Source organism: Chanos chanos, chromosome 9 (assembly GCF_902362185.1).
Source record: "Chanos chanos chromosome 9, fChaCha1.1, whole genome shotgun sequence".
Taxonomy (NCBI): Eukaryota; Metazoa; Chordata; class Actinopteri; order Gonorynchiformes; family Chanidae; genus Chanos; species Chanos chanos.
Window position 1 is genome coordinate 1,128,571 of NC_044503.1, and position 27,246 is coordinate 1,155,816.

At 46.5% G+C, this 27,246-nt stretch overlaps 1 protein-coding gene across 1 annotated transcript in view; it reads right to left on the reverse strand.

Annotated features, from left to right (window-relative positions):
- The window catches only part of LOC115820556 (myosin IXB), a 71,257-nt gene extending 44,603 nt beyond the window's left edge, over positions 1-26,654 (reverse strand). Inside the window, exons 1-2 of the mRNA XM_030784174.1 lie at positions 26,601-26,654; positions 12,229-13,125 (exon numbers count right to left, since the gene is read on the reverse strand). Of these exons, the coding sequence (XP_030640034.1) occupies positions 12,229-13,065 (837 nt within the window). The 5' untranslated portion in view covers positions 13,066-13,125; positions 26,601-26,654. The remainder of the gene's footprint in view (positions 1-12,228; positions 13,126-26,600) is intronic.
- Positions 26,655-27,246: the final 592 nt, after the last annotated feature.

Genomic DNA, 27,246 nt, shown 5'->3' on the forward strand with positions numbered 1-27,246 from the left:
AGGTCTAAAGATTTTAGAGCAGACAGACAGACAGTAAAGATTATGGTGGTTCACAAGTATGTGGTTCACAAAAGCGAGACCAGTTTAGAAGGCCTTGTCTGGTCATGTGTCTCCCCCTCAAAGCCTCCTCCTGTTTGTTTTGAGGAGTAAACATTCGTGCCTGTATGTCCGTGTGTACAATGCACAGCCTGTAAAGGCTAAACAGACGGCACTCCTCCTCACTCCTCTTTTGGCTTTGACCGGACCGGCTCTGACCGGACCCGAGGCAGACGGCTGGAGGAAAGGACGTGGATCCTCCAAAACTTTAGCTCATCACACATGTTATAACAGACGACCAGCATAATCCAGCTCACATCACACATGTTATAACAGACGACCAGCATAATCCAGCTCACATCACACATGTTATAACAGACGACCAGCATAATCCAGCTCACATCACACATGTTATAACAGACGACCAGCATAATCCAGCTCACATCACACATGTTATAACAGACTACCAGCATAATCCAGCTCACATCACACATGTTATAACAGACTACCAGCATAATCCAGCTCACATCACACATGTTATAACAGACCACCAGCATAATCCAGCTCACATCACACATGTTATAACAGACGACCAGCATAATTCAGCTCACATCACAGCATTACAGTAACAGACGACCAGCATAATCCAGCTCACATCACATATGTTATAACAGACGACCAGCATAATCCAGCTCACATCACACATGTTATAACAGACGACCAGCATAATCCAGCTCACATCACACATGTTATAACAGACGACCAGCATAATCCAGCTCACATCACACATGTTATAACAGACGACCAGCATAATCCAGCTCACATCACACATGTTATAACAGACGACCAGCATAATCCAGCTCACATCACACATGTTATAACAGACTACCAGCATAATCCAGCTCACATCACACATGTTATAACAGACGACCAGCATAATCCAGCTCACATCACACATGTTATAACAGACGACCAGCATAATCCAGCTCACATCACACATGTTATAACAGACGACCAGCATAATCCAGCTCACATCACACATGTTATAACAGACGACCAGCATAATCCAGCTCACATCACACATGTTATAACAGACGACCAGCATAATCCAGCTCACATCACAGCATTACAGTAACAGACGATAAAACAGAGAAGGACACAGGGCCATGTTTGGTGGTCGGTAAATAAATAATTCAACAATCACCACGGACAGACGGACTGGGAGAGAGGAGGAAGAGACAGACTGAATGGCGGAGGAGGAGTCAGCAGGAGCCAGTCCATCTGAGGAGTCTGGTTGGTTTCTCCTGCTGGAGGAGGAGGAGACAGGGGACTCCCTCAGAGTGATTAATGTGTCTGTGGTCCTCAGACTCCCCAGTCTCTGTCAGAGCGGCCGGGTCTGGGCCGGGCCTGAATACACGCCACTGTTTCCATCACACACAGGACACAAAGCCCCCGCCGCCGGGGGGGGGGGGGGGGGGGGGGGGGTGGGGGGGGGCACGCCGCGCATCTCAAACAGGACCCGCTTTGTGCCACACACACTGACTGAAAAACCGAATGTGAGAATTTTAAACAGAGCGAATTGGGAAAGAGCTGGAGGGGGCAGGGGGGGAGCAGGAGACCAGATTAAGATTCCACGAAGCAAACCCTCGACCTGTTTCTGAAAAACAGCGAAGAAGATTTCGGACGTGCCTCACAGAGCGAATGTTGGGTTAAGTGGTTAGGTTAAGAAACTGCTGGATGAGCGTCAGCTCTCAGACGCGTCGACACTGCTAGAGCAGACACGCAGCAATGCCAACATCTCACGCACAGCAATCCCAACATCTCACACACACACACACACAGTAATCCAGACATCACACACACACACACACACACAGTAATCCAGACATCACACACACACACACACAGTAATCCAGACATCACACACACACACACACAGTAATCCAGACATCACACACACACACACACAGTAATCCAGACATCACACACACACACACACAGTAATCCAGACATCACACACACAGTAATCCAGACATCACACACACACACACACACAGTAATCCAGACATCACACACACACACACACACAGTAATCCAGACATCACACACACACACAGTAATCCAGACATCACACACACACACAGTAATCCAGACATCACACACACACACAGTAATCCAGACATCACACACACACACAGTAATCCAGACATCACACACACATTGCTCCTCTGGTTAGAGACAGACGGAGCAGACTGACACAGACTAATAACTCCAGCAGTGTTGACTGCGCAGACTAATAACTCCAGAAACACTGACTGCACAGACTAATAACTCCAGAAACACTGACTGCACAGACTAATAACTCCAGAAACACTGACTGCACAGACTAATAACTCCAGAAACACTGACTGCACAGACTAATAACTCCAGAAACACTGACTGCACAGACTAATAACTCCAGAAACGTTGACTGCGCAGACTAATAACTCCAGAAACACTGACTGCACAGACTAATAACTCCAGAAACACTGACTGCACAGACTAATAACTCCAGAAACGTTGACTGCGCAGACTAATAACTCCAGAAACACTGACTGCACAGACTAATAACTCCAGAAACACTGACTGCGCAGACTAATAACTCCAGAAACACTGACTGCACAGACTAATAACTCCAGAAACACTGACTGCACAGACTAATAACTCCAGAAACGTTGACTGCGCAGACTAATAACTCCAGAAACGTTGACTGCGCAGACTAATAACTCCAGAAACGTTGACTGCGCAGACTAATAACTCCAGAAACACTGACTGCACAGACTAATAACTCCAGAAACGTTGACTGCACAGACTAATAACTCCAGAAACACTGACTGCACAGACTAATAACTCCAGAAACATTGACTGCACAGACTAATAACTCCAGAAACACTGACTGCGCAGACTAATAACTCCAGAAACGTTGACTGCGCAGACTAATAGACAGAGAGAGAGAGAGAGAGAGAGAGAGAGAGAGAGAGAGACAGAGACAAGTGTAGGATTTTGTGTGTGTGCTGCACATTCTGTAATGTGTCTGACAGTCGGGCCAGGGTTGATAACAGGGTTGATAACAGGGTTGATAACAGGGTTGATAACAGGGTTGACTGCGGCAGAGACCTCTTTGCAGATTTCCTCACTAAAGCTGTGGGGTTCTGTTCCCCGTGCTCCATGTGACAGACCCACACTGACACAGATATGCATAAACGCTGTACAGCTGTGCCACACTGACAACCACCGTAACCACAGTCACAGGTGACCAAGGATTTTCATAACGGATGTCACTGTCTCTCACACACTCTCACACACACACAGAGAGAGAGACACACACAGACACACACACACACACACACACACACACACACACACACACACACACACACACACACAGAGACACACACACAGACACACACAGACAGAGACACACAGACAGAGACACACACACACACACAGAGACACAGAGACACACACACACACAGAGACACACATAGAGACACACATAGAGACACACACACACAGAGAGAGAGAGAGAGAGACACACACAGACACACAGAGACACACACATAGAGACACACACACACACACACACACACAGAGAGACACAGACACACACACACAGACACACACACGCACACAGAGAGAGAGAGACACACACACACGCACACAGAGAGAGAGAGACACACACACACACAGAGAGACACACACACACACACACACACACACACAGAGACACACACACACACAGAGACACACACACACACACAGAGACACACACACACACACACACACACACACACACAGAGAGACACACACACACACACACAGAGACACACACACACACACACACACACAGAGACACACACACACACACACACAGAGAGAGAGAGACACACACACACAGAGAGAGACACACACACACACACACACACACACACAGAGAGACACACACACACAGAGACACACACACACACACACAGAGACACACACACACACACACACACACACACACACACACACAATCACTAATCAAACGAATCCTGACCATTGTACTCATATTAAGGAAAAGTCTAGAAGTCTGGCTGCATCTCCGTCTTGCATTCTGAGGACTGTGAACAATAAAACTCCGTTCAGTCCACTCCAGAGCATAAAGGTCTTTTTATGAGATGAGCTCAGTAATGGACAGGCGGTGTCCTGTGTTAAAAACAAGGCACTGGAGCTGGTCACATGACTCTTAAATAAAGGCGTGTGCTTGTTTTGTCTCAGGCCTGGGGTCACCCCAGCTCAACAGCATCTCTCTCTGTTGTGTCGTTGTCTGTCAGGTCCCCGCCGGGCCTGCGTGACCTCAGTCCTCCCTCACCTCGCTCGCTCGCTCGTCCATAACACGCCGTGGGAGCACGTGACCGCCTACTGTTCCCCAGTTCACAATGTGGAACTGAACTGGTGTCAGTGGCGTTCAGGCGCTCCAGTGGTAACACCTCTGGCATAGGACACCACCCTCAATAAGAGCTCCTCTCTCCCTCTCTCCCACACACACACACACACACACACACACACTCCCTCTCCTGCTCGTTCTCAACAAAACAAGGCAACGAAAAGATTTAAACAAAACCAATCTAGTTGAAATTTAGACCCAGCGGTGGGAAGAGCGGTGGAGAGATAATTAGTTCAGTGAAGAGGGAAATGAACACAAGCAGTGGAAAACAGACCAGAATCCAGGATTTAAAAAAAAAAAACCCTAAATGATTGTTTAAAATGTTCAAAATCACTTCAGTATGTGTGAGAAGAGGAAAAAGGGTCTCTCTGAGCGTCTGTAACATCCAAAGCAGCGACGCCTCACGCCTCACGCCCTCACTGTGACGCCTCACGCCCTCACTGTGACGCCTCACACCCTCACTGTGACGCCTCACGCCTCACGCCCTCCCTGTGACGCCTCACGCCCTCCCTGTGACGCCTCACGCCCTCACTGTGACGCCTCACGCCTCACGCCCTCACTGTGACGCCTCACGCCCTCACTGTGACGCCTCACGCCCTCACTGTGACGCCTCACGCCCTCCCTGTGACGCCTCACGCCCTCCCTGTGACGCCTCACGCCCTCACTGTGACGCCTCACGCCCTCACGCCCTCACTGTGACGCCTCACACCCTCACTGTGGCCTTCGGTGAATTTACACTCGAAATTGCAGGCACACTTTTAAACAACATAATTAGGTGTGTTGAACAATGGTGGCAGAAAACCACTCTCTGCTCATTTTATGTGTTATTTATGCCAAACCCAAACAACGAGGGTTCTGTCCACAGATCTCCAAAGCTGGTTTAAAACCAACAAAAAAAAAAGTTTAACTTTTAAAGATGCTTGTAAACGGGATCATTCATTAAGGTATCGTTACTGGCCTGCCCTGTCTTCAGTCACCGCGACCTGATCCTGAATCTCAAGCAACAAACAACTTTTGTGAAATGGCAGGACAAGCTGATGCAGTGAGGTGCAGAAGCTGTCAGCCCGGCGGCCGAACCAGAGGCCAGGGTGAAACAAACCGTCACAGAGCTAAACCACATGCATGTCCCCTTGCAGGCTGCAGACACTCCTGAGAGAGGGCTGGGGGGGGGGGGGGGGGGGGGGGGGGGGAATATTTATTACACTGGGCTTTTTCAGCATATTCAGTTCTGGTTGTGTCGACCGCACGCGTTCTCCTAGCCACGCTATCAAACGCACAGCACCTTACCAAATATAGCCGGGACAGGCCTAGCAGGCGAAAACATGATCTCTGATTAAACAATGGCCAGAAAATAGCCACTACTCCTCTATACTTCCTGAGGAACAAAACACAGTCTGTCCACACGCCGCAAAACACATCAGCCAGCGACGCGCAAGGTCCTGGCCCATACCGCTTCCTGCTGCAAGAAAGAAAAGAGAAAAAAAAATTCTGCTTCCTGAGGGGGAGATCTGACCCAGTGGGAAGTTCCTGTTGGTAGGCGGCTGATATCTCAGCGAGGGGTTAAACAACAGATTTCAGTTAAACTCTGTTCACTCGAGAGTCAACACATGAACCTCAAAAGAGTACTCTGAGCAGACACATCAGAGGTTTGTACCAATGAGACACCGCTTTGAGCAGATGTGTCAACACTGGGTTAAAACAGCAGAGACTGCTGCAATGGAGGGGGCGGGGCTGAGGCAAAGCTCTGGGCTGTGACTCCGCCCCCTCTGAGCTCCAGGACAGATGAGAGAATAGACTGTTGTGTTGGGGCCTTTGAGTCATTTTTAATAAACTGATGTAATGCTTTCAGGACTATTAAAAAACGACACCCTCAGCTGCCAGGAAAATCCATTTCTGGATCTGAGCAACATTTTCAGTTTATTCTTTTGCACGAAAGAAGAAGAAACAAAAAAAGAAAGAAAGAAAGTAGAAGAAAGCGCAGTGACCTCCCACAGCGGTGCATAAATTTAGGGGTCTGTGCATAAATTTAAGGGTTTGTGTCTGAGGTAGAGCAAACAGGTCAAATTCACCTCAGGGAAAAACATGACATATGCATGACTGACTGAAGCCTTTGTCTAAAAATATTTTTTAGAGAATTCAGATAGAAAAACAGGTCTGTCATAAACACTTCCCTTCAGGGACACTTCCTTGCAGTTATGCAACGCAGCAAGAGCAGCCGCGGAAGCCCGGACAGTACGCAAAGACAAACTCGCACAGCCTGTCTGCGCCGTGGAAAAACGCAGACTTAAAACCCCCCTCTGTTTACAAAACAGACGTCCGAACGCAAGTCCAAACCCCGACAGCCAACATCTGCTCCGTTACCGTGGAGACCCCGCTCCGTAACAACCGCGCCGAGCACTTAAACTTGGGGTAAATGAAACGGACTGTCGTAACAGACACGTCAGTGAGGATCTGGGCAGGTCTCAGATCAGGGCTGTCACAGAGCGGCGCGAGGAGGTCGTCACATGACTAATACCCAAAAGAGCCTCCATGGACGACAAACACCCGCTGACAGATGGAGAGTTTAAGTCTGAGTCACGAACATTTTCAACATGAATAAAACCAAGAGGTGACCAAACTCTGGATGAGGAATGTGGTCAATGCACTCTGTATTAGTGATAGATAGATAGGGTGTGGGGGGGGGGGGGGGAGAGCGAGAGTGAGAGAGAGAGTGAGAGAGAGAGCGAGAGTGAGAGAGAGAGCGAGAGAGCAAGAGCGAGAGAGAGAGCAAGAGAGAGAGAGAGAGAGAGAGAGAGAGAGAGAGAGAGAGAGAGAGAGAGAGTGAGAGAGAGAGCGAGAGTAAGAGAGAGAGAGAGAGAGAGAGAGAGAGAGAGCGAGAGAGAGAAGAGAGAGACAGAGAGAGACCGTCTTCAGACCTGTCCAAAAAAAGGGGAACCTCCTTTACAGCTTGAAGCAAGGTTTCAACGAGGAACACCGCAACCAAGAAAAGAGAAAAAGAAAAAGGAAGTTGTTTTTTTTTTTTCTTCAACCACACAACAGCAAACAGCCGACTCATGGTGCAGCAGAGAGCCTGAGAGACATCAGCTTGGCCTCTTCCATAGGACACGGGGCCTTGGCCTGGCTGGGTCAGGAACTGCTAATGTAACAGAGACAGGTCTGGGGAAAAGATCCTGGCCCCGGTTCGGGTCTATTGCTCTATTTGGACCCGGCTGCGTTGGCCGTGTCTCAGAGTCCGGGGCGGAGGCAGGGGTGGGCGGGCTGTAAGGGTGCCAGAGGAGAACTGGGCCAGGGAAGAGTGAGTGTGCTGACGGTGGGAAAAACGACTCGTACTTCTTCTTCTGACCGCAGTCACACAGCCTCACATCCACCGACTCCTCCGTCTTACAGGAGAATAAACAGAGCACACTTTTCTCTTTTACGGTTTCAGGTTCATAAAACCGGGGTGCTGAAAGCATTTTGCTCACAGCCACACAGGATGTAAGAGAAGTTTTACATACAGGCACACAAAACATCCTTTACACGTTAAACAAACTGTCAATCTGAGAGCCAAGACAGACCAAATACAAGGCACTGCCTTGGTGGAAATAAACCCCCCCCCCAAAAAACACAATTGCGCTTTTCTTCTTGAAAAAATGAGGCTAAATGATCGAGTCTTTCCATGTAAAGGTCTGTGAGACGGAATAAAACGATCCAGAGTGAGAATGAAGCCGGGCATCCTCAGTGAGCTAATGTATCTTTTCTATCCAATAAGAACCATAAACAACAACAACAACAACATCATCAATAACAACAACAACAACAAGTGACTGGCAAACATCACAGCACTACAGGAGTGAGGCACTGGCTTTGTTCCACTTTTTGTACGTTGTTTTTTTCTAACTGTAACTCTGCATTAGATGGTAACTGTAGGAGAATCAGTTTACTGCATTAGAGTACTTGTGTGAATATGGGTGACAGGGCGTGAGCGTGTGTGTGAGAGTGTGTGTGTGAAAGCATGTGTGTGTATATATGTGAGCGTGTGTGTGCGTGTGTGTGTGTGAGCGCGAATGTGTGTGTGTGTGTGTGTGTGATGTTTCTACCTATGAGTCAGAGAGTAAGCAGGATCAGGATCAGCACACAGTTCTCTGCCCAAACAACTCAGCCCACAGTCTCTGAGTTCATCTCAGACAGGAAACTCTCATCTCCACACATCCACCAGAGAACACTGACATACCACACACGCACACTCACACACACACTCACACACACACTCACATACACATTCACACACACAACTAATGAAGGATGATGCGTTAAGATATTTTTTGCTCTTTAATACTGTGCTGAAAAAGTCGCTTTGCCAGCCAATTATATCTGTGAGGACAGTGCCAATATAAAAATGACAGTCCATGCCAATGTACTGCTTCATGTAAAAACAGATTGTTTGGAAAGTAAACTAAACTAAAATTTCAATGCAAAGCAAGCACAGTTAAAAAGAATGCCGTTCACTCAAACTGCCTATAATTTCAACTAATTCAAGGTTGATTCATGTGCTGTAGAAACTGTAAAATTTGTTGGTGAGTGCACATCATGTAAAACCAAAAACTGCAGCTGGTTCACAGTCAGTCTGAGAGAAATCCTCTGCTGAGCGTCCAAACAGAAACAGATAAGAATGACGTAGAGTGACTGCATTTCAGTGAAGTGACGCGTCAACGGGGGTTAAACAATGAGGGAGATATTACATCGTTCTGTGGTGACTGGTGATCCAGCTCGTCACAGGGACACGACGGAAACCCTCTGTACGGGCGGAGACCGAGGCGACGGCGGGAACACGCCTTAAAAACATCGTGTCTGAGACACAAAGTGCAGGGCACACCGCTCACGCCTCACGAGTTAAAAAACAAAGAGGTTCACACTGAGCATCCCAAAAACCAGAAACAAGACCCACAGTGACCGATGTGACAAAACCATTCTTTCACTTAGTGTGACTGAGCTGTTCTTTTATTTTGTTTGTTTATTTGTTTGTGTCATATTCATGAGACGCCTGACAAATGTTGAACTCTGCTGGTCCTGGCTGCTGGGCTGCTGGGTGTTATGGGCGGACAGGCCGGAGTGGCTGGGAAGGCCACTATTCTGCTAATAGGGAATGAAAACTGCGAATGGGGAATCCCATAAAGACACAGCACCCACACAGGAGCCTGTCTCCAGTGGTTCCTCCAATGGTTCCTCCAATGGTTCCTTGTTCTGATGAAAACAGAGCTAATGCCTGCATAATCGAATAAGCCTTTAATGTGACCATGCAGCCTGCCTTCAAAATTAGATTTAGCAGAATGAAACGACTAGAAAAAAAAAAAAAAACTGAGCAAATTCTACACCAGCCTAACTCACATAGTGGACTGCTCAGAGAAGCGTGGTCAATGACATTTCCCCTGAAAAGATTAAACGTGCTAAAAACAGCACAGCGGAACCGAGAGAGTGGTCTAACTATCTGCCGTTTCTTAGAGTAAGAACGCTCGTCTTCGATAAGTCTGTGCTTTTCATTTTCCTAATAACAGAACTGCTTGCACTAAGGTGAGCTGATCCTAGATCAGCACTAAGGTAGACCTGATGCATGTAGAGCCTGACAACAGAAAGACAAACAGAAGCATATGGCTGCATTACAGATAAACAAGATAGCACCCCACCCCCCAACCCCGATTCGTACGAGGTTAGACACAGAGTCACGGCAACGAAACACTTCCTGTCTTTTTTTTCTCGTTTCTCCTTTCTTCACGATGGCCTCAGTTTGATTCTGGCCTAATTTGTGCAGCAGACATTTCCTTAAAACCTCCGCAGTGAAACATGGAGAAGAACCATGCTCTACCGGACAGGCCTCAGGAACGTGAAGGTTTTACCCAGTCAATGCAACTTTGGCTTATTAGCACTGAAACTGGGGGGTGGTTCCCAGCAGTTACACCAAGTTCTCTTTAGTTCAGACAATTCAGCGTCAACTCTCTCCAACACCAGTATGACACCCCATAAGAACTGAAATGTTGAGTGTGTCATGTTTTGCAGCACAGCTGGAGATAGAGCTAATATCTCCAGTGTTGTGTGCTGTGTGTTAATGCAGGGTCTGTGTATTAATGCAGGGTCTGTGTGTTAATACAAGGTCTGTGTGTTAATGCAGGGTCTGTGTGTTAATGCAGGTCTGTGTGTGTTAATGCAGGGTCTGTGTGTTAATGCAGGGTCTGCGTGTATTAATGCAGGTCTGTGTGTGTTAATGCAGGGTCTGTGTGTTAATGCAGGGTCTGTGTGTGTTAATGCAGGGTCTGTGTGTTAATACAAGGTCTGTGTGTTAATGCAGGGTCTGTGTGTTAATACAGGGTCTGTGTGTTAATGCAGGTCTGCGTGTTAATGCAGGTCTGTGTGTGTTAATGCAGGGTCTGTGTGTTAATGCAGGTCTGTGTGTGTTAATGCAGGTCTGTGTGTTAATGCAGGGTCTGCGTGTATTAATGCAGGTCTGTGTGTGTTAATGCAGGGTCTGTGTGTTAATACAGGGTCTGTGTGTGTTAATGCAGGGTCTGTGTGTTAATACAAGGTCTGTGTGTTAATGCAGGGTCTGTGTGTTAATACAGGGTCTGTGTGTTAATGCAGGTCTCTGTGTGTTAATGCAGGTCTGTGTGTGTTAATGCAGGATCTGTGTGTTAATACAAGGTCTGTGTGTTAGTACAGGGTCTGTGTGTTAATGCAGGTCTCTGTGTGTTAATGCAGGGTCTCTGTGGGTTAATGCAGGTCTGTGTGTATTAATGCAGGGTCTGTGTGCGTTAATGCAGGTCTGTGTGTGTTAATGCAGGGTCTCTGTGTGTTAATGCAGGGTCTCTGTGTGTTAATGCAGGGTCTGTGTGTTAATGCAGGTCTGCGTGTGTTAATGCAGGGTCTGTGTGTTAATACAAGGTCTGTGTGTGTTAATGCAGGTCTGTGTGTGTTAATGCAGGTCTCTGTGTGTTAATGCAGGGTCTGTGTGTTAATACAAGGTCTGTGTGTTAGTACAGGGTCTGTGTGTTAATGCAGGTCTCTGTGTGTTAATGCAGGGTCTCTGTGTGTTAATGCAGGGTCTGTGTGTTAATGCAGGTCTGCGTGTGTTAATGCAGGGTCTGTGTGTTAATACAAGGTCTGTGTGTGTTAATGCAGGTCTGTGTGTGTTAATGCAGGTCTCTGTGTGTTAATGCAGGGTCTGTGTGTTAATACAAGGTCTGTGTGTTAATACAAGGTCTGTGTTAACAGCATATGATGGGGGAATATGGAGACAGTGCAATGATATTGCATTGTCCCAGTGTCAACGTTTATCTTCCACAGAAACATCGTGGCTCTGTGATGCAATACAGCAGTGGGGTGAAAAGGCAATGGGAAACTCTGAAAGCAAAACCTTAATTTCACAACTTTGACTTCGAATGTTACTCATTTAGTTCAAACTTATTCGGCTCTGCCTGTTGTCTAGGCAAAGGGAAGTGAGTCGTGTACCAAAGCCAACAGTGTGAATTAATCTACACGTTTCTCATGCCTTACACATTGACTATGTTTTATTTTCCTAATAACGATACCACACAGTTTGCATGAAACAGTATCCTGGACTTTGCGTGTAAGGGTAAGGTTCTGGTGGTTGTGGTACGGTTCTCATCTCTGCGCGTCACTGTTTGTCAGTGACATAACTTATCATCAACATCTTACCGTCTGTCGGCACACGCCCTAAATGAAACTGGTCTTACCTCCAGCACAGGCCCTGCTCCCAGGATGGTCCTCTCCACTCCGCTGGCGTAGCCCTTCTGGCTCAGGGCAGTCAAGCAGTGGATGAGAAAGTTAGTGCTCTGGGTTTTGCCTGACCCGCTCTCTCCAGAGATGACTATGCACTGGTTCACGCGTTTGCTTCGCATGGTGAAATACGACACGTCGGCGATGGCGAAGATGTGTGGTTCCAGTTTTCCCAGCTGATGGTTCTCGTACATCTTGACATACTTAGGGTTGTAAATCGGCAGGAACTTGAAGGGGTTGATGGCGACCAGAATACTCCCGGCGTACGTGTAAATCTTCTTCTTGTGGAAGCGATTGCGCAGGTTATGCAGGATGCTAGTCTCGTTGAGGTCGGGAAGGTTACAGAGGTCGTCAAAGTCCTCCTGCCGAGGCGGTAGGAACCCACGGTCCACCAAGCTCTTGGCGTCCTGCTCCCGCTGCAGCGAGGGCAGGTGGCCGTACCTGATGGTGCCATCGTGGTCGCGTTCCTGCAGTAAAAAGTAGAACCCCTCGCTCCGCGGATGCTGCTCCTGAGCCTTACGGGGCCAGAGGAGAACTCTCTGCACGGGGAGATCGGAAGCTTCCAGAACCCATTCCTCCCCCCCACACTCTTTCACCTCAGCGAGGGCGTAGCGTTTGGCCGGGTCGAGGCCGAGAGCCGCGGCTGCGTCCTGGATGACCGACGCCGTGGTGGCCTCCTTGGTGACTTGGAGCGTGATACATGGCAACGCCTCCGGGGAGAGCCCAGGGTAGATCTGAAGGATGAAGAACCGTTCATCTTGGCTTGCTGCGCCGTCACCATCCGTGACACTCATTCTGAGCCAGAGATCTCCGCCTCAGCATTACGCACCACCCGCAGACTCACCATCGAGCACCTGCAGGGGAGAGCCCAGAGAAAAGAAAATATTACATATGCAGGCATAATATGGGAGCCTTAGAACACAGCTTCTATGACATCGCTTCAAACAGGTTCAAAAAGGTTTAGGCACTTTAAAAAGGTTCTAAATTAGAAGGAAAAACATTTGAAACATTTTAAAGATAAAGATTTTTTTTTTGGTTTACATTTATTTGGCGACGATGTCATCCGAAATGACTAGTGTGGTTCTACTGAGCACCCAGAGACAGTGGTGTGGGTGAAAAGAGGTCACATGGTACCACAGCCTGGCCTTGAATAAACCACGGGGGAACTGCGAGTGCTCTGCGGAGGCATATGACCGTGAGGTGGGCATGTGGCAGGACTGTGGTCGACTACATCAGGTCCACATAACCGTCAGGCTCCCCGTGCCAACCCCGTGCCCTCCCCGGCAGCGCCGAAGACAGGACTGAAACAAGGGAGGCTTGGGTTTCTACCCTGTACCCTTCACCTGCACCATCTGTTCTCAGTAAGATCAGGATCTCTGTCTCTAGTAGTCTGACCTGACGTATACTTTTATCGTCAGCCCTGCCGGTGGAGATGAGGAGTACGACAGGAAGCTGTGGTTAGGCTACACAGAGGAGAACAGTCGGCCACAGTTTAGCAGCCCCCCCTCCCCCCCCCCAAGCCCTGTTCGAAATACGAACTCTCATCTCAGAATAGCCACAGCGAAGCCACAAGAATTGCATCATGGCAACTATCGGCATTGTCATAACAACAGTGTCCAAGAGCATACAAACACAGAGATGGGTCCAAAAAGAAAAGGAAAAAAAAAAAAAAGGCAAAACTGTGGAACTCAAAGACTTCACTCTGTGTTATCCTCCCTAGATTACTCCATGAAAAAAAAAAAAAAAAGGCAATAAGTGAGTGAGTGAGTGAGCCTTGGGTATAAGTATTTCCTCTCCTCAAAAACCGAGAATAATCACATTACAATCATATGACCTGAGCCAATAATAACGTAAATAACTTCTCAGAAAGTGGAAGTTAACAACTGTTTCTTTCACGAGGCCGTACTCGGAGTCCTGGGGAAATGTTAAACTACATGCTGGATGTGTCCTCAAAGGAAACTTCAGACCAAAAAAAAGGACTCAAACAATTGGTCTGCAGCCTCAGTGTTGGGAAGAACTGGAAGTTTTGAGTCTCCCCGTTCGCTTGGCCAGTGTCCGCGTGTGTGCAAGGGGAAGGAATTCCTGACCTCCAGATGATACAGCATTCCGGCATTCCGACATGACAAGATATCGCTTTCATCCTTCCCCAAATCTTACACAGACAATCAGATTCCAGCCTCACATCATATCAGGCGATAACGTCAGCGATAAAGGAAGAATGCTCTCAATAATGGTGCAACAACAGCCAAAAACAGGAGAGCAAATGACTTAAGGAAAGAATATCAGTGACATTCTCCAAAAACGTCTGTGAAATGTTACATGAAAACAGACAAAAAAAAAAGGCAGTCACTCTATGGGAAGGTAAACAATGTCTGTAAAACAGCCGCGCCATATGAATACGCTGCTCTGTTAACTTCAAAACATATAACATCCGGCCCATGGGGAGAGTACAGTATTGAAAATGGAAAGTCACTCTGACAAAGTTATAATTTTGTGAAACAGAGCGACGTCTGTTCCAGAGCCAAACCCAATGAGGTACGTCACATCCCGGGGAAAACCAGTCTTTCCCACTGACCCAAATTCACATTGCTTTGAGTGAATGGATGGCATTCCAGAAAATTAAACTGGGAACACTGGGACAGTGACATTTTTTTTTATCTAAGTGCCAGTGACACCAGTTAACCTCAAAATGAGTCCTCCACCTGGACCGTGACTTATCAAATTAGAAACAAAAACCCAGTCTTTCTCAGGGCAGTTTCACACTCAGTTTTGTCTTCTGACCTTTTGGCTCCAACATGTTACATTAGTGGGCAACACTAACTTAAATCAAATTTTAAATTAATGAACAACAAATGTTAAATAAGTGGACAATAATACAATAAATTCAAAAGGCAAAAAGTCAAAATTTTCAGGAAACTAGGCCCTGTATATGGGTCTCCAACAAACTAACAAAAAAAAGAGAAAACGCATCAACAAAGACAGCTGAATTCTTATGTTCACGTTTCCCAGCCATGCGGCTGAAGCTTTTAGTCTGGGAGGGAGAGCGGAGCAAAATAAAAAAAAAAAGTAGGCCATTTCTGTAACTGTGCTTATTGACTGCAAGCCCAGAATCAATAAACCACCACGGGAACAGAACAACACGCTGCATACAAAACCACGGCACCAAAACTAGCCCCTGCTCTGAGCGGGCCTGGTTTAGATTTCCTTTCCCCCAGCGACCGGCTCAACTTCAAAAGTGTCTAAAAGCCATGGAAGAAACCTTACCAATCAATCAAACGGCAAGTCCCAGCCCCCCAGCCCAAATCTTGGACAACTCGGTGCCATTCCAAGGTATGTGGAAAGTGGCGGAGATAAAAGGTTCGTGACACTCGGTGGAATCCCTGCGTTTAAGCGCTGACTGCCTGATAAAGACGATGAAGCACTGAAAGTGGACTCTCCTCGAAAAATACAAAACAAAACGAAAAAAAAAAAACTAAAGTGGTAAAGCTCTCCTTTGCTCCTTTTGGAAAAAAAAAATGAATATAAAATCGGTAATTCAATACTCGACTGAACCCAGCAAACTTACAGTGTAGCCAAAGGCCAATCAACATGCCGTGATATTAATTCACAAATACAATCCTGTGTTTGAGGAAGAGAGAGAGAGAAAGAGAGTCTTGCAGCAATAAAGATACAAAGCATTTTTAATCTTCCCAAAAATAGCAGGGCATGATGCTGACTCCACTGCATAGAGGACCTGATGAACCCAATGACTGGCTGACTGTTTATTAGTCAGATGCCTGGTGTCGTAAAACAGAGAGTCAGCAGCGTGTCACCACCAAATGAATGTTACCTCTGATGACTACCACCCCAGATGACTGTAACTATAAGATCAAAGTATTAGTCATTAAAGACACGATCACTCCATTAACCGTGCTACAGCCAGAGAGAGAGACAGATAGACAGACTAAAAGAAAAGGAAAAAGTTCACACTGCTGAGTTTCACCGACATTAACAGGTGAACTAATGACAGACGGCATGTGGAAATCTGTACTGCACAACTTCAGCTTTTCACAGAGCGTAAAAAGTCAAGCGACCAAGGCAGCGTGCAAGGTGTTCTGGTCATTTGGTCGACACCAAACCCACAAAGACAACACAGGGCTGTCAGAGAGATGACTACAAAGGGTCAAATCCATCATACACTCTGACGCTGATCTAACTCCACGTGTCTGTCTCTGTTAGTCCACACAGACGACACGCCTATGACAGCCGTCTGCCCTTTGCATTAATAATGAGATGCAAAGGACGGCTCTTTCAACGGCGTACAGATTTAAGCTTTAGCTCTGTCTCTGCCTCTCTGTGTCTCACACACACACACACACACACACACACACACACACACACACGGTTCAATCTCTGTCTGCAGGGACCTTAAACTGTGCATTTTTAAAGAGGAGACTAGCCCCCTGGTGTGTTCATTCAACACCTCCCCTCTGAGGGTGATGAGTGGAGCTGGACGCGTTCCCAGGGCAGGTCTACGGGGACGGACCCTGAGGTGGATCAGCCCTGAGCAGAACACGCACGTCACCTGAGCTGGTTTGAATGAAATGCACATCCCAGTGGAACAGGATGCTGAAACTGAGATATGTGTTTTTGTTTAAGAACCAGCCATGTCTGCAGCTAAGGCCTGCAGAAGAGGAGGCGTTTCTCTGCCTCTAGTCTGGGCGGAAAGGCCCAAAGGAGGATCTTAGTTTGTTTGGTTCTCTGGAGTTTTTTTTTTTTTTTTTTTTAAATTGGTTGTCTCCCCCCTTCTCCCCCTGAACTTTCACTTTGATACAAACAAGAAATCAGGGCTGAACCCAATAACGCTGAAGAGAGCTTCTCCAAGCCAATGCCAACCATCTGGCCTGTTCTATCTTCATGTTGAAATTCCCTTGTGTCACATCCATGTGGTTTAGTTAACACACTCAGCACGATGATAACAGTTGGAGCAAACATGTTAGTACGTTTACACCGTGCAGCCCGTGACGGGAACAAATGCCCCTTCAGAAACGTCTATGAAATGACAGATCCCTCAGACTTATCAGTCTGCAAAACCCCAACATCTACACAAGCTTTCCAAGTCTCTGTTCAGCACAGCCACTGCTTACCAGCCTGCAAGCTGCACTTTCATTACTGAGCTTCAAAATGTCAAAACAACACAAAACAAAACGATATGCGACATTCATCCCTTTCCTCAGAGAAACGCCGCCCCGTTGGATTAAAAATGTTGGTGAGTTAACACAGTAGCAGTGCATCAGAGAGCCTGTCTCTCTGAGAGAACTCTAGACTAATCTAAGCAAGAGCTTCATAAAAGCTCGGCCGGCGTAACTGAGGCAGCGGGGGAGTAATTACACATGCCTCGAGTCTCTCTCTTCACTCCGACCCCCCGCCATCAGACACGTGGTCCAGCCCAGCAAAGACGCCAAGTCTCCAACCCCATCGACGAAAGAGTCCGTCAGTCAGTCAATGGGACCAGCACTGGCACCATCCACAGCATAGAGAGAAACAAAGCATTCTGCCCACAAAATCAACCCGTCCGCCGGTCTGTTCCCTACAGTTACAGACGTCCTCGGGTCTGTTCTCTACAGTTACAGACGTCCTCCGGTCTGTTCCCTACAGTTACAGACGGGCTCAGGTCTGTTCTCTACAGTTACAGACGGGCTCAGGTCTGTTCCCTACAGTTACAGACGGGCTCAGGTCTGTTCCCTACAGTTACAGACGTCCTCGGGTCTGTTCCCTACAGTTACAGACGTCCTCGGGTCTGTTCTCTACAGTTACAGACGGGCTCAGGTCTGTTCTCTACAATTACAGACGGGCTCGGGTCTGTTCCCTACAGTTACAGACGGGCTCAGGTCTGTTCTCTACAGTTACAGACGTCCTCGGGTCTGTTCTCTACAGTTACAGACGTCCTCGGGTCTGTTCTCTACAGTTACAGACGGGCTCAGGTCTGTTCTCTACAGTTACAGACGTCCTCGGGTCTGTTCTCTACAGTTACAGACGGGCTCAGGTCTGTTCCCTACAGTTACAGACGTCCTCGGGTCTGTTCCCTACAGTTACAGACGTCCTCGGGTCTGTTCTCTACAGTTACAGACGTCCTCGGGTCTGTTCTCTACAGTTACAGACGGGCTCAGGTCTGTTCCCTACAGTTACAGACGGGCTCAGGTCTGTTCCCTACAGTTACAGACGTCCTCGGGTCTGTTCCCTACAGCTACGGACGGGCTCGGGTCTGTTCCCTACAGTTACAGACGGGCTCAGGTCTGTTCTCTACAGTTACAGACGTCCTCGGGTCTGTTCTCTACAGTTACAGACGTCCTCGGGTCTGTTCCCTACAGTTACAGACGGGCTCAGGTCTGTTCCCTACAGTTACAGACGTGCTCAGGTCTGTTCTCTACAGTTACAGACGTCCTCGGGTCTGTATTCTACAGTTACAGACGGGCTCGGGTCTGTTCCCTACAGTTACAGACGTCCTCGGGTCTGTTCTCTACAGTTACAGACGTCCTCGGGTCTGTTCCCTACAGTTACAGACGTCCTCGGGTCTGTTCCCTACAGTTACAGACGGGCTCAGGTCTGTTCCCTACAGTTACAGACGTCCTCGGGTCTGTTCTCTACAGTTACAGACGTCCTCCGGTCTGTTCCCTACAGTTACAGACGGGCTCAGGTCTGTTCCCTACAGTTACAGACGTGCTCCGGTCTGCTCCCTGGTCAGGGCTGACAGAGCCTGAGACTGTGACTATGAGATCTGCATACTGTCATTTCAGGCTCCTGGAGTCACTCGGTGGGGAACGACACTGAACACACATGGGATCAGTTTGTTGTGTTTTCAGCCATTCATGTGTTTGAGAGACAGAGAAAGCATGAGAGAGAGAGAGAGAGAGAGAGAAGACATATGTTGGACTGAGCCTTGAGTTTTTTTTTCCCCTGCAGTGCAGAGTTCTAGGTTGATCTGGCTGGGGATCTGGCGTCTGTTTTGGATATCATTAATCTAAATCACTCCAAGCTCATTCTCCAGGTTTGCATTCGACCCACATGTAAAACAGCATGCAAGGATTCCAGTCCAGAAGACATGAGCGCTGAAAATACAAGCCCTTCAAATGTTTCATTTTTCTGACAGAATCCACACTTAGTGAAATGTGGTCTTTGTTAGGACTGGGGGGCAGGGGGTGGGGGGGTTGTAGGCAAACCTAAAACCTCAAATTCAGAACTGTTCCTAAACCTCACAGTTTCATCCCAGAAAACTTCCCCTTACCCCCACAACATTACCCAACTCAAATCCTCTGCGGTAGAGAGTGACTGTCATGGAACAACCCAAGCCCAGGTGCCCCACATGCGTGGTCCATAGACCTGAACCCTCTGTTCACTACCCAGCATGTGTAAAGCCCCCAGCACCTTAACACCCCCCCCACACACACACATACATCCGCAGGCTGTGTGCCAGAGCTCAGGGAGTCGGGGCATTCAGCGGAGGTCCACGTCGGGGGTGGGGGTGGGGATCTTGGAGAAGCAGAGGGGAGGGGCGGCAGTGAGGATGCAGACAGAGAGTATATTGTATTGGTTCACTCATGTGGGTCTGTCTGTGAGTCCCTTCCCAAAACACATGATCCCTGTGCTGGGACCAGAATACAGTCTCACCCACATCCACACAAAAAACACACAAACCCACACACAATATATTCACCCACATCCACACAAAAAACACTCACAGAAAACCCACACACAATATATTCACCCACATCCACACAAAAAACACTCACACAAACCCACACACAATGCACTTACACAAAAGACAGTCACCCACATCCACACACAATACACTCACACACACCCACACACAACCACATCCACACACAGTAAACTCAAATAAATAAATTCTTCTTCTCTCTCCTTTTCTCTCGTTTTTTTTTTTCGGCACTGGGTGAGTTCCCTGGCAGGGCGACCCGTCGCCTCGGCTGTCTGACTAAGCTTTGCCATGCAGTGTTTCTGTGGCTGATTCAGGCCCCTGTTACACTTCCAGGCACCAGCAGGGAAAGGACAGCACAGTGTCTCTCTCTCTCTCTCCTTCCATATGACTCCTCCTCTCTTTCAGAAATGATCCAAAATAAATCACTTCAGTTCTATTACGCGTCTACCAGCCTTCATTTACATTAGAAGGTTTTTCAAAAGGAAGCAAGACAGCCCACCCCCTTTCTCAGAGTCACGGTTTTAAGACAGCCCACCCCCTTTCTCAGAGTCACGGTTTTAAGACAGCCCACTCCCTTTCTCAGAGTCACTGTTAAGACAGCCCACCCCCTTTCTCAGAGTCACTGTTAAGACAGCCCACCCCTTTCTCAGAGTTGACTTTTTTCAGAGCTCAGTGTAAAGTTTTACTGACGAAGTTTTTATCAGAGTCACATGTCCATACATGCAGGAACCAAGCTCTCAGACAACTACGTTTCACTGCAGTAAACTATTTCACAGCTATTTCTCATGATTCTCACTCTAGGTACGAGGAAATAGTATATACTAAAATTAGGACCAAAAAAAACAAACAAAAGAAACTGCTGGTGTTTCCTGGAACATTATCATTTAGGAGCTCATTACCAGTGTTATTCAGACTGTAGTTCTGGTCCAAAGCCATCTCTAAACCTGGATGAGAAGACAGTACTAAAAAATGATTTACTCAGTAACACTAATCACCAAAACAGCCACCAAAACAATATGAGCCCAGAGCAACTGCAGCTCAACTTTGTCTTGGAAGAGACGGTGGATTTGACTCTGGTCAGAGTAACTATAGCTTATCTTTATTTAGGAGGAGACGGTGGATTTGACTCTGATCAGAGTAACTATAGCTTATCTTTGTTTAGGAGGAGACGGTGGATTTGACTCTGATCAGAGTAACTATAGCTTATCTTTGTTTAGGAAGAGACCGTGGATTTGACTCTGATCAGAGTAACTATAGCTTATCTTTGTTTAGGAAGAGGCCGTGGATTTGACTCTGATCAGAGTAACTATAGCTTATCTTTGTTTAGGAAGAGACGGTGGATTTGACTCTGGTCAGAGTAACTATAGCTTATCTTTGTTTAGGAGGAGACGGTGGATTTGACTCTGATCAGAGTAACTATAGCTCAACTTTGTCTTGGAAGAGACGGTGGATTTGACTCTGGTCAGAGTAACTATAGCTTATCTTTGTTTAGGAGGAGACGGTGGATTTGACTCTGAGAGTAACTATAGCTTATCTTTGTTTAGGAGGAGACGGTGGATTTGACTCTGATCAGAGTAACTATAGCTTATCTTTGTTTAGGAAGAGACCGTGGATTTGACTCTGATCAGAGTAACTATAGCTTATCTTTGTTTAGGAAGAGGCCGTGGATTTGACTCTGATCAGAGTAACTATAGCTTATCTTTGTTTAGGAAGAGACGGTGGATTTGACTCTGGTCAGAGTAACTATAGCTTATCTTTGTTTAGGAAGAGACCGTGGATTTGACTCTGATCAGAGTAACTATAGCTTATCTTTGTTTAGGAAGAGGCCGTGGATTTGACTCTGATCAGAGTAACTATAGCTTATCTTTGTTTAGGAAGAGACGGTGGATTTGATTTGAATATAAAAGTGACCTGGGACTGTGATGTGCTCTGGGATGAAATGCTGAAGTTGTCTCTTTCGCTCTCTCTCTTTCTCTTTTTATTTTTCTTCTGACTTGCAAGTGAGCAGGGTACATTTGAACATAGAAGCGCTATTTGAACATAAAATTGGAAGTCAGATACAGGCTCGGAACAGCGCAGAATTCCATGATACACCCAAGAAATCTACTTTAATTTAATTAAAAATAAATAAATAAACAGAAATGAACAATGATGAGCCGAACATGTACTCCTGATAACTTATTAAAATACCTTAGGAACATTAGTTATTTATTAAGTTTAGTTATTAAATTTAATCCCATTCTGTTTAATCCAAAATATTGTTGTACATTTTATTCTACATTGTGTTGACGTTATTATGCACTTCACGGCATAAAAATGTTTGTTTTTTGATAACGTTAAGGAATCGTTTAACAAATAAAGCTTATTCCATATTGCCTTGCATTTACAGAATGTCGGGTTTCACCTGAACTTAAAAAAATAAAAACCCAAAGTTTTTTATACGCCACTTTATTTGATGTTTGATATGCAGACACTCGACAGTGGACTTGTTTCAGTTTTGGTAATTTCATTACGAGTTGTTTCTGCGTGAAGAAAAAAAAAAAACCTCCTCCGGTTTCTTTTTGACTGTAAGCTATGGGCCTTCTATATTTTAAATGGGCGTATTTATTATTGTTATAAGGTCACCGTTATAACACAGACGTTTCACATAATGAGTGAGAAAAGGATGGAACACATCCTATGATAAAATAAAGTCTTACACCAAGTCAAGAAGACAAATTGTTTAATTGGGTGTTTCAGCTTTTTTGTCTGGTGTGGAAAAAATGGAAACCAGTGTCGCAAATGAGAATATGGATCAATGAGCAAAAAAAAAAAAAAATTCAACGATCAGCTGACCACAGGCAAGACTTGACCAATCAGACCGGACTATGTAAATTCTTACTCGGGGACACCCACAATAACTGCAGCTTGTCTTTGTTTGGGAACAGACGGTGGATTTGACTCTGGTCAAAGTGAGCGGCACGTTCATCTCTGACCACTACGGAGAGAGGGGGCGTTTTATACCGTCCCCAAATACTCAGTCATCCTGTGCACACACACACTAACACACACACTCAGACAGAGCCCTTCCTGCATGACATCACCGGCCCACTTGTCTGAGAAAGACGTTCCGTCACACACACCCACTGAACTTTGACTACCGTTCAGTGAAGAGTGTACACACCACACAGACGTCTGCAGACAGCTACAACTACACACACACCACACACGCCTGCAGACAGCTACAACCATACACACACACACACACACACACACACACGTCTGCAGACAGCTACCACAAACACACACAGACACACAGGCAAGCACGCAGGCACACTTTCAGACAACTACAACAACACACACACGCCTGCAGACAGCTACAACTACCACATGACTACAGCTCACTGAGTTTGTGTGCTACACTTAACGCATACGTTAACACAGCTTACATATCCATTCATCCTGCCGACTAATGTCATTGTGTGCAGCACCGTCAGTCAGTGATGGAAACTGCAGCAGAAGCTGGAGTGAGGCTGGAGTGAGTCAGTGCTTCACTGAGACTGTACACTGCTATGTCATTTGGATCATCAAAGTCCCAGAGAGTCATTGTGAGTCTGGGAGACTAGAGCTCTCTCTTTAAATCACTGTCTACTGCAGCTCAGCCACCGCACAGTCACAGAATCAAAGCCATGTGTTCAGGCTGCATATCAATCAGTTTAAGGCCCGCCAGCCTTTTCACTCCCCTCCTCTGCCCTTAGTAACTCATCCAAATGTGTCGTCGACATTTTTGTGAGGTTTCCTTCAAAAAAAACCATGTAAAAAAGGCTGCAGTGAAAAGCAGCGGGTCCAGACCCAGCGTTCGTGGACTCTGTAATTATACTTATTTATAAACTGAGCACTGCCGAACCACACCGGGGGAAGAGGCCTCTCCGTCTAGCACTGAGGCTACAACTCTAAACATGCCTGCGAATATGGACCAACTACACGTCATCAGAAACCAGAACTTGGCAGTCGAACACGGGACAGGGAAAAAAAAAAAAAAAAAAAAAATCAAAGCTTTCCCCTCGTCTCTCTCTCCTCTCCACCACAGAGGGACACACCCTACAGCATTCCTGTCAAACTGCTTCAACCATTCCTCTGCATTACAGCAGCGTCCTCACCACACACACACACACACACTCTGACACCGACACACACGCACACACGTTATGTGTTCATTCACTAGCCGTGTCGTTGGCGACAGGATTAACTAAGCACCGCTCTACCATAGACGGACGTGAGCAGAATGGCCTTTGACTAACACTGCTGAACACAATGACTTTTAATAAAACAGGTTCTCCTTTTTCACTGTGTGAAACAGAAGAGAAGTGTCTTGGTCTGAGGACCCACTGAGGGGAAAAAGACGACTCCACATGCAAGTCAAATTCAGCAGAAAGAGCGAGAGAGACTACCCACCACGCTTCACAAAAGGCATCGCTCCAAACACCAAGGCAGGTCTACACTTGTCAGTATTCTTCATGACACTCGGTGGGCATGACAACCGAGGTCTTATCGGCCAATAACCGGCTCTCGCAACGATCCCGGTGCCAAAGCGGGAACACGGCGTTTCTGAGTTTACAGTCAAATCCACCAGTCTGGACTAGACAAAGAGCAGCGTGTGCTGCCAGCGGGCGAAAAGGCTGCACTGGCACAACACACACAGGAATCAGGGGATCAGGGCAACCTATTGTTTCAGGCAAACAATCAGAGATTCCCTCAGAATTCATTAGCAATGGCCATTTGCACAGATCTGTCTGCCTGCTCTGAAAAAAAAAGAAAAAGAAAAAGAAAACGAGAGAAAAGAAAAAGGAGAGGAAGCAGAAAAGCAGAAGGATGGTGTTAAAAACCAGCCAATATTCCGACATCTGTGACATCTTTTCTGATGTCCGCAAAAGAAAAACTCCCGGCCCTGCACCACGCTCCAGCATGAGGAGTCAAAAAAGGGTGTTTACAGTCCCAACAAACCATGCTGACATTCACATTTCCCCTTTGGCTCTTAATAAAAGAGCCCCAAATCCAACCTGTATGGTAATCTACTGGAGACAGAATGTCAGACTTAAAACAGCCTCCGACAGCAAAAGACACCCCCCCCCCCCCCCCCTTCAAACACACACACAAGCCTTTCCACTCGCCAGGGATAGATGGGGGCTCTCAGTAGGGCTGGAGCAGACAAACATATGGCCTTTTTCTGTGGATGGGAAAAAAACGTTTTATGTGGTGTGCGTGCGTGCTTGCGTGCGTGCGTGCATCCAGCTCCATATTCATTCATACAGCCCTAAGCCTTAGAAATTTGACTTCTCTGAATCGAAGACAAATGCGGGGCACATTCATGGCGGAAAATGGCTATTTCCTTCCCAAGCCGAGTGGTCGCATTGTCTTGATTATTGCTATGACATCATACTAACAGGGTACTGGCATTTTATGTGAAAACCAGGACAGGGAATTGACAGATAAAGTCGAGTTGCGCTTGACTACCAAAAGGCTGACAGATCTGGCCACCGCAACGTGACAACGCCATAAAATATTTCCTCAAGGGGAAATGCCTGTCAACACACTACTGAGTGCATAAACTAAAATAACATCGGGACGAAAAACCCCACATTATCAAACGTGACACTGTTTTTCTTCTCTTCTTCCGTTTCTTCTATTTAGCGATTCGGATTTTCCGTGGCTGCAGTTGTTAGCCATTAGTCATGTACTGCGAGGGTTTAGCAAAATTCACGTAGAGATTTTGAGAAAGTATTTAATTTGGGCGAAGATTAGCACAATGACGTGCCAACATTGTGTGTGTATGAGAGAGAGAGAGAGAGAACTTTGAAACCACTGCTGACACAAAGCCCTGTAAAGCCTGCAAGCAGAAGCAAAGGCAATTTTGCAAAGACGCGCTGGCTAGCTAACGAATCAATAACCATACAGACAGTCTGTGCGTTTGACGGTCCATGTTCCCATACTGAAATAATTAGAACAAAGCACACCCTCCAGTAAAACTGTATGCGCTAGGAACGAAATTCACATCCTAAAAATGTCCACGAAAGAACAACTCCATAGATGCAACAGGTAGCTGACGAGTAACCAGCCTAAACAAACAAACAAGTTGGGCTGTTCACTTCTTTTAGGCTCACAGTGTTCCCTTTGTAATGTTTATATGGAAGCGAGTTTCTTTTGGCTAAGTTAATTAAAGGATACACAAATCACCACTGTTGACGAGAGCTTATCTACTGCGGTGAACAAAGTTAGCATGGCGAAATGAATGGTTATAATCAATTATCTCACTTAACTTTCTGACGACGGCAAAAGCATGAGACAAAAGCTTACGGGCTAATGTGGACATCAATCCTGTACTGGTACGGCTTTTAAAAAAAAACGCTTGACCGGCACCGACTATCAGTTCCTCGTTATGGGCGGTATGAATCTAAACAGAAGTAACACAAACTGACTTAAACTATATAATTACGACGCTATATAATTACAGTACTGACCGAGTCCAGCTGCACTACTCGCTCAATCTTCGTGATTTGCAAACTTTTTGTCTTTGGCGAGCTCACGAAAACAGTGGAGCTAACCTTTCAAGTCAAGCAAGTGGTAACAATTGAAATCTATACCGTACGGACTTACCTTGTAGAGTCGTGTTTTTGTTGAAATAATTCAAGTTCGTCAATAGTACTTCCTCTGTCCGTGATTAGAGAGCGGTAAAGCTTTTTCACGAGCTAATTACTTGTCTCTGCTCGCTAGGGCTGCTGTGCCTAGCCCAATCTGCTAACTAGTCAACCAAGTAAGTTTTTTCAAAATATTTTCTCTGAGCTCACACTACTGAAAGTCTTGGTCTGACATGTCTTCAGATCCAAACATAATTCGGAACCAGTTTGAATTTGGTTTCGTCCTCTTACCAAAATTAAAGTACTTAAGAAGACATCCCTTTCAAAGTGAAGTCGTTCTTCCAGGTCTTCTGGCTAGCCTACTTCCTCTCTCTTTCTTTCTGTCTCTCAATGAGCACAGAAAGACGGGAAATTTGAAGCTCCAAACCGTTTCATACAATGCATTTTTGGCACCTCATAAACGCTTATCTTGCGCCCCCATCAGGGCGGCGGCGGATGGTTAGTGAGACACCAAATTATTTAGACTCGATTACTCTCAAAACTATAGAACTAAAACAGCTCTAATTTTGAACAGTGAGAACTTTTAACAGTTGTAATTTAAGACAACTCATACGTTTTCTTAACGTATATAGGTTATAAGAGCGCGCACTAAAACGTGTTGTGAT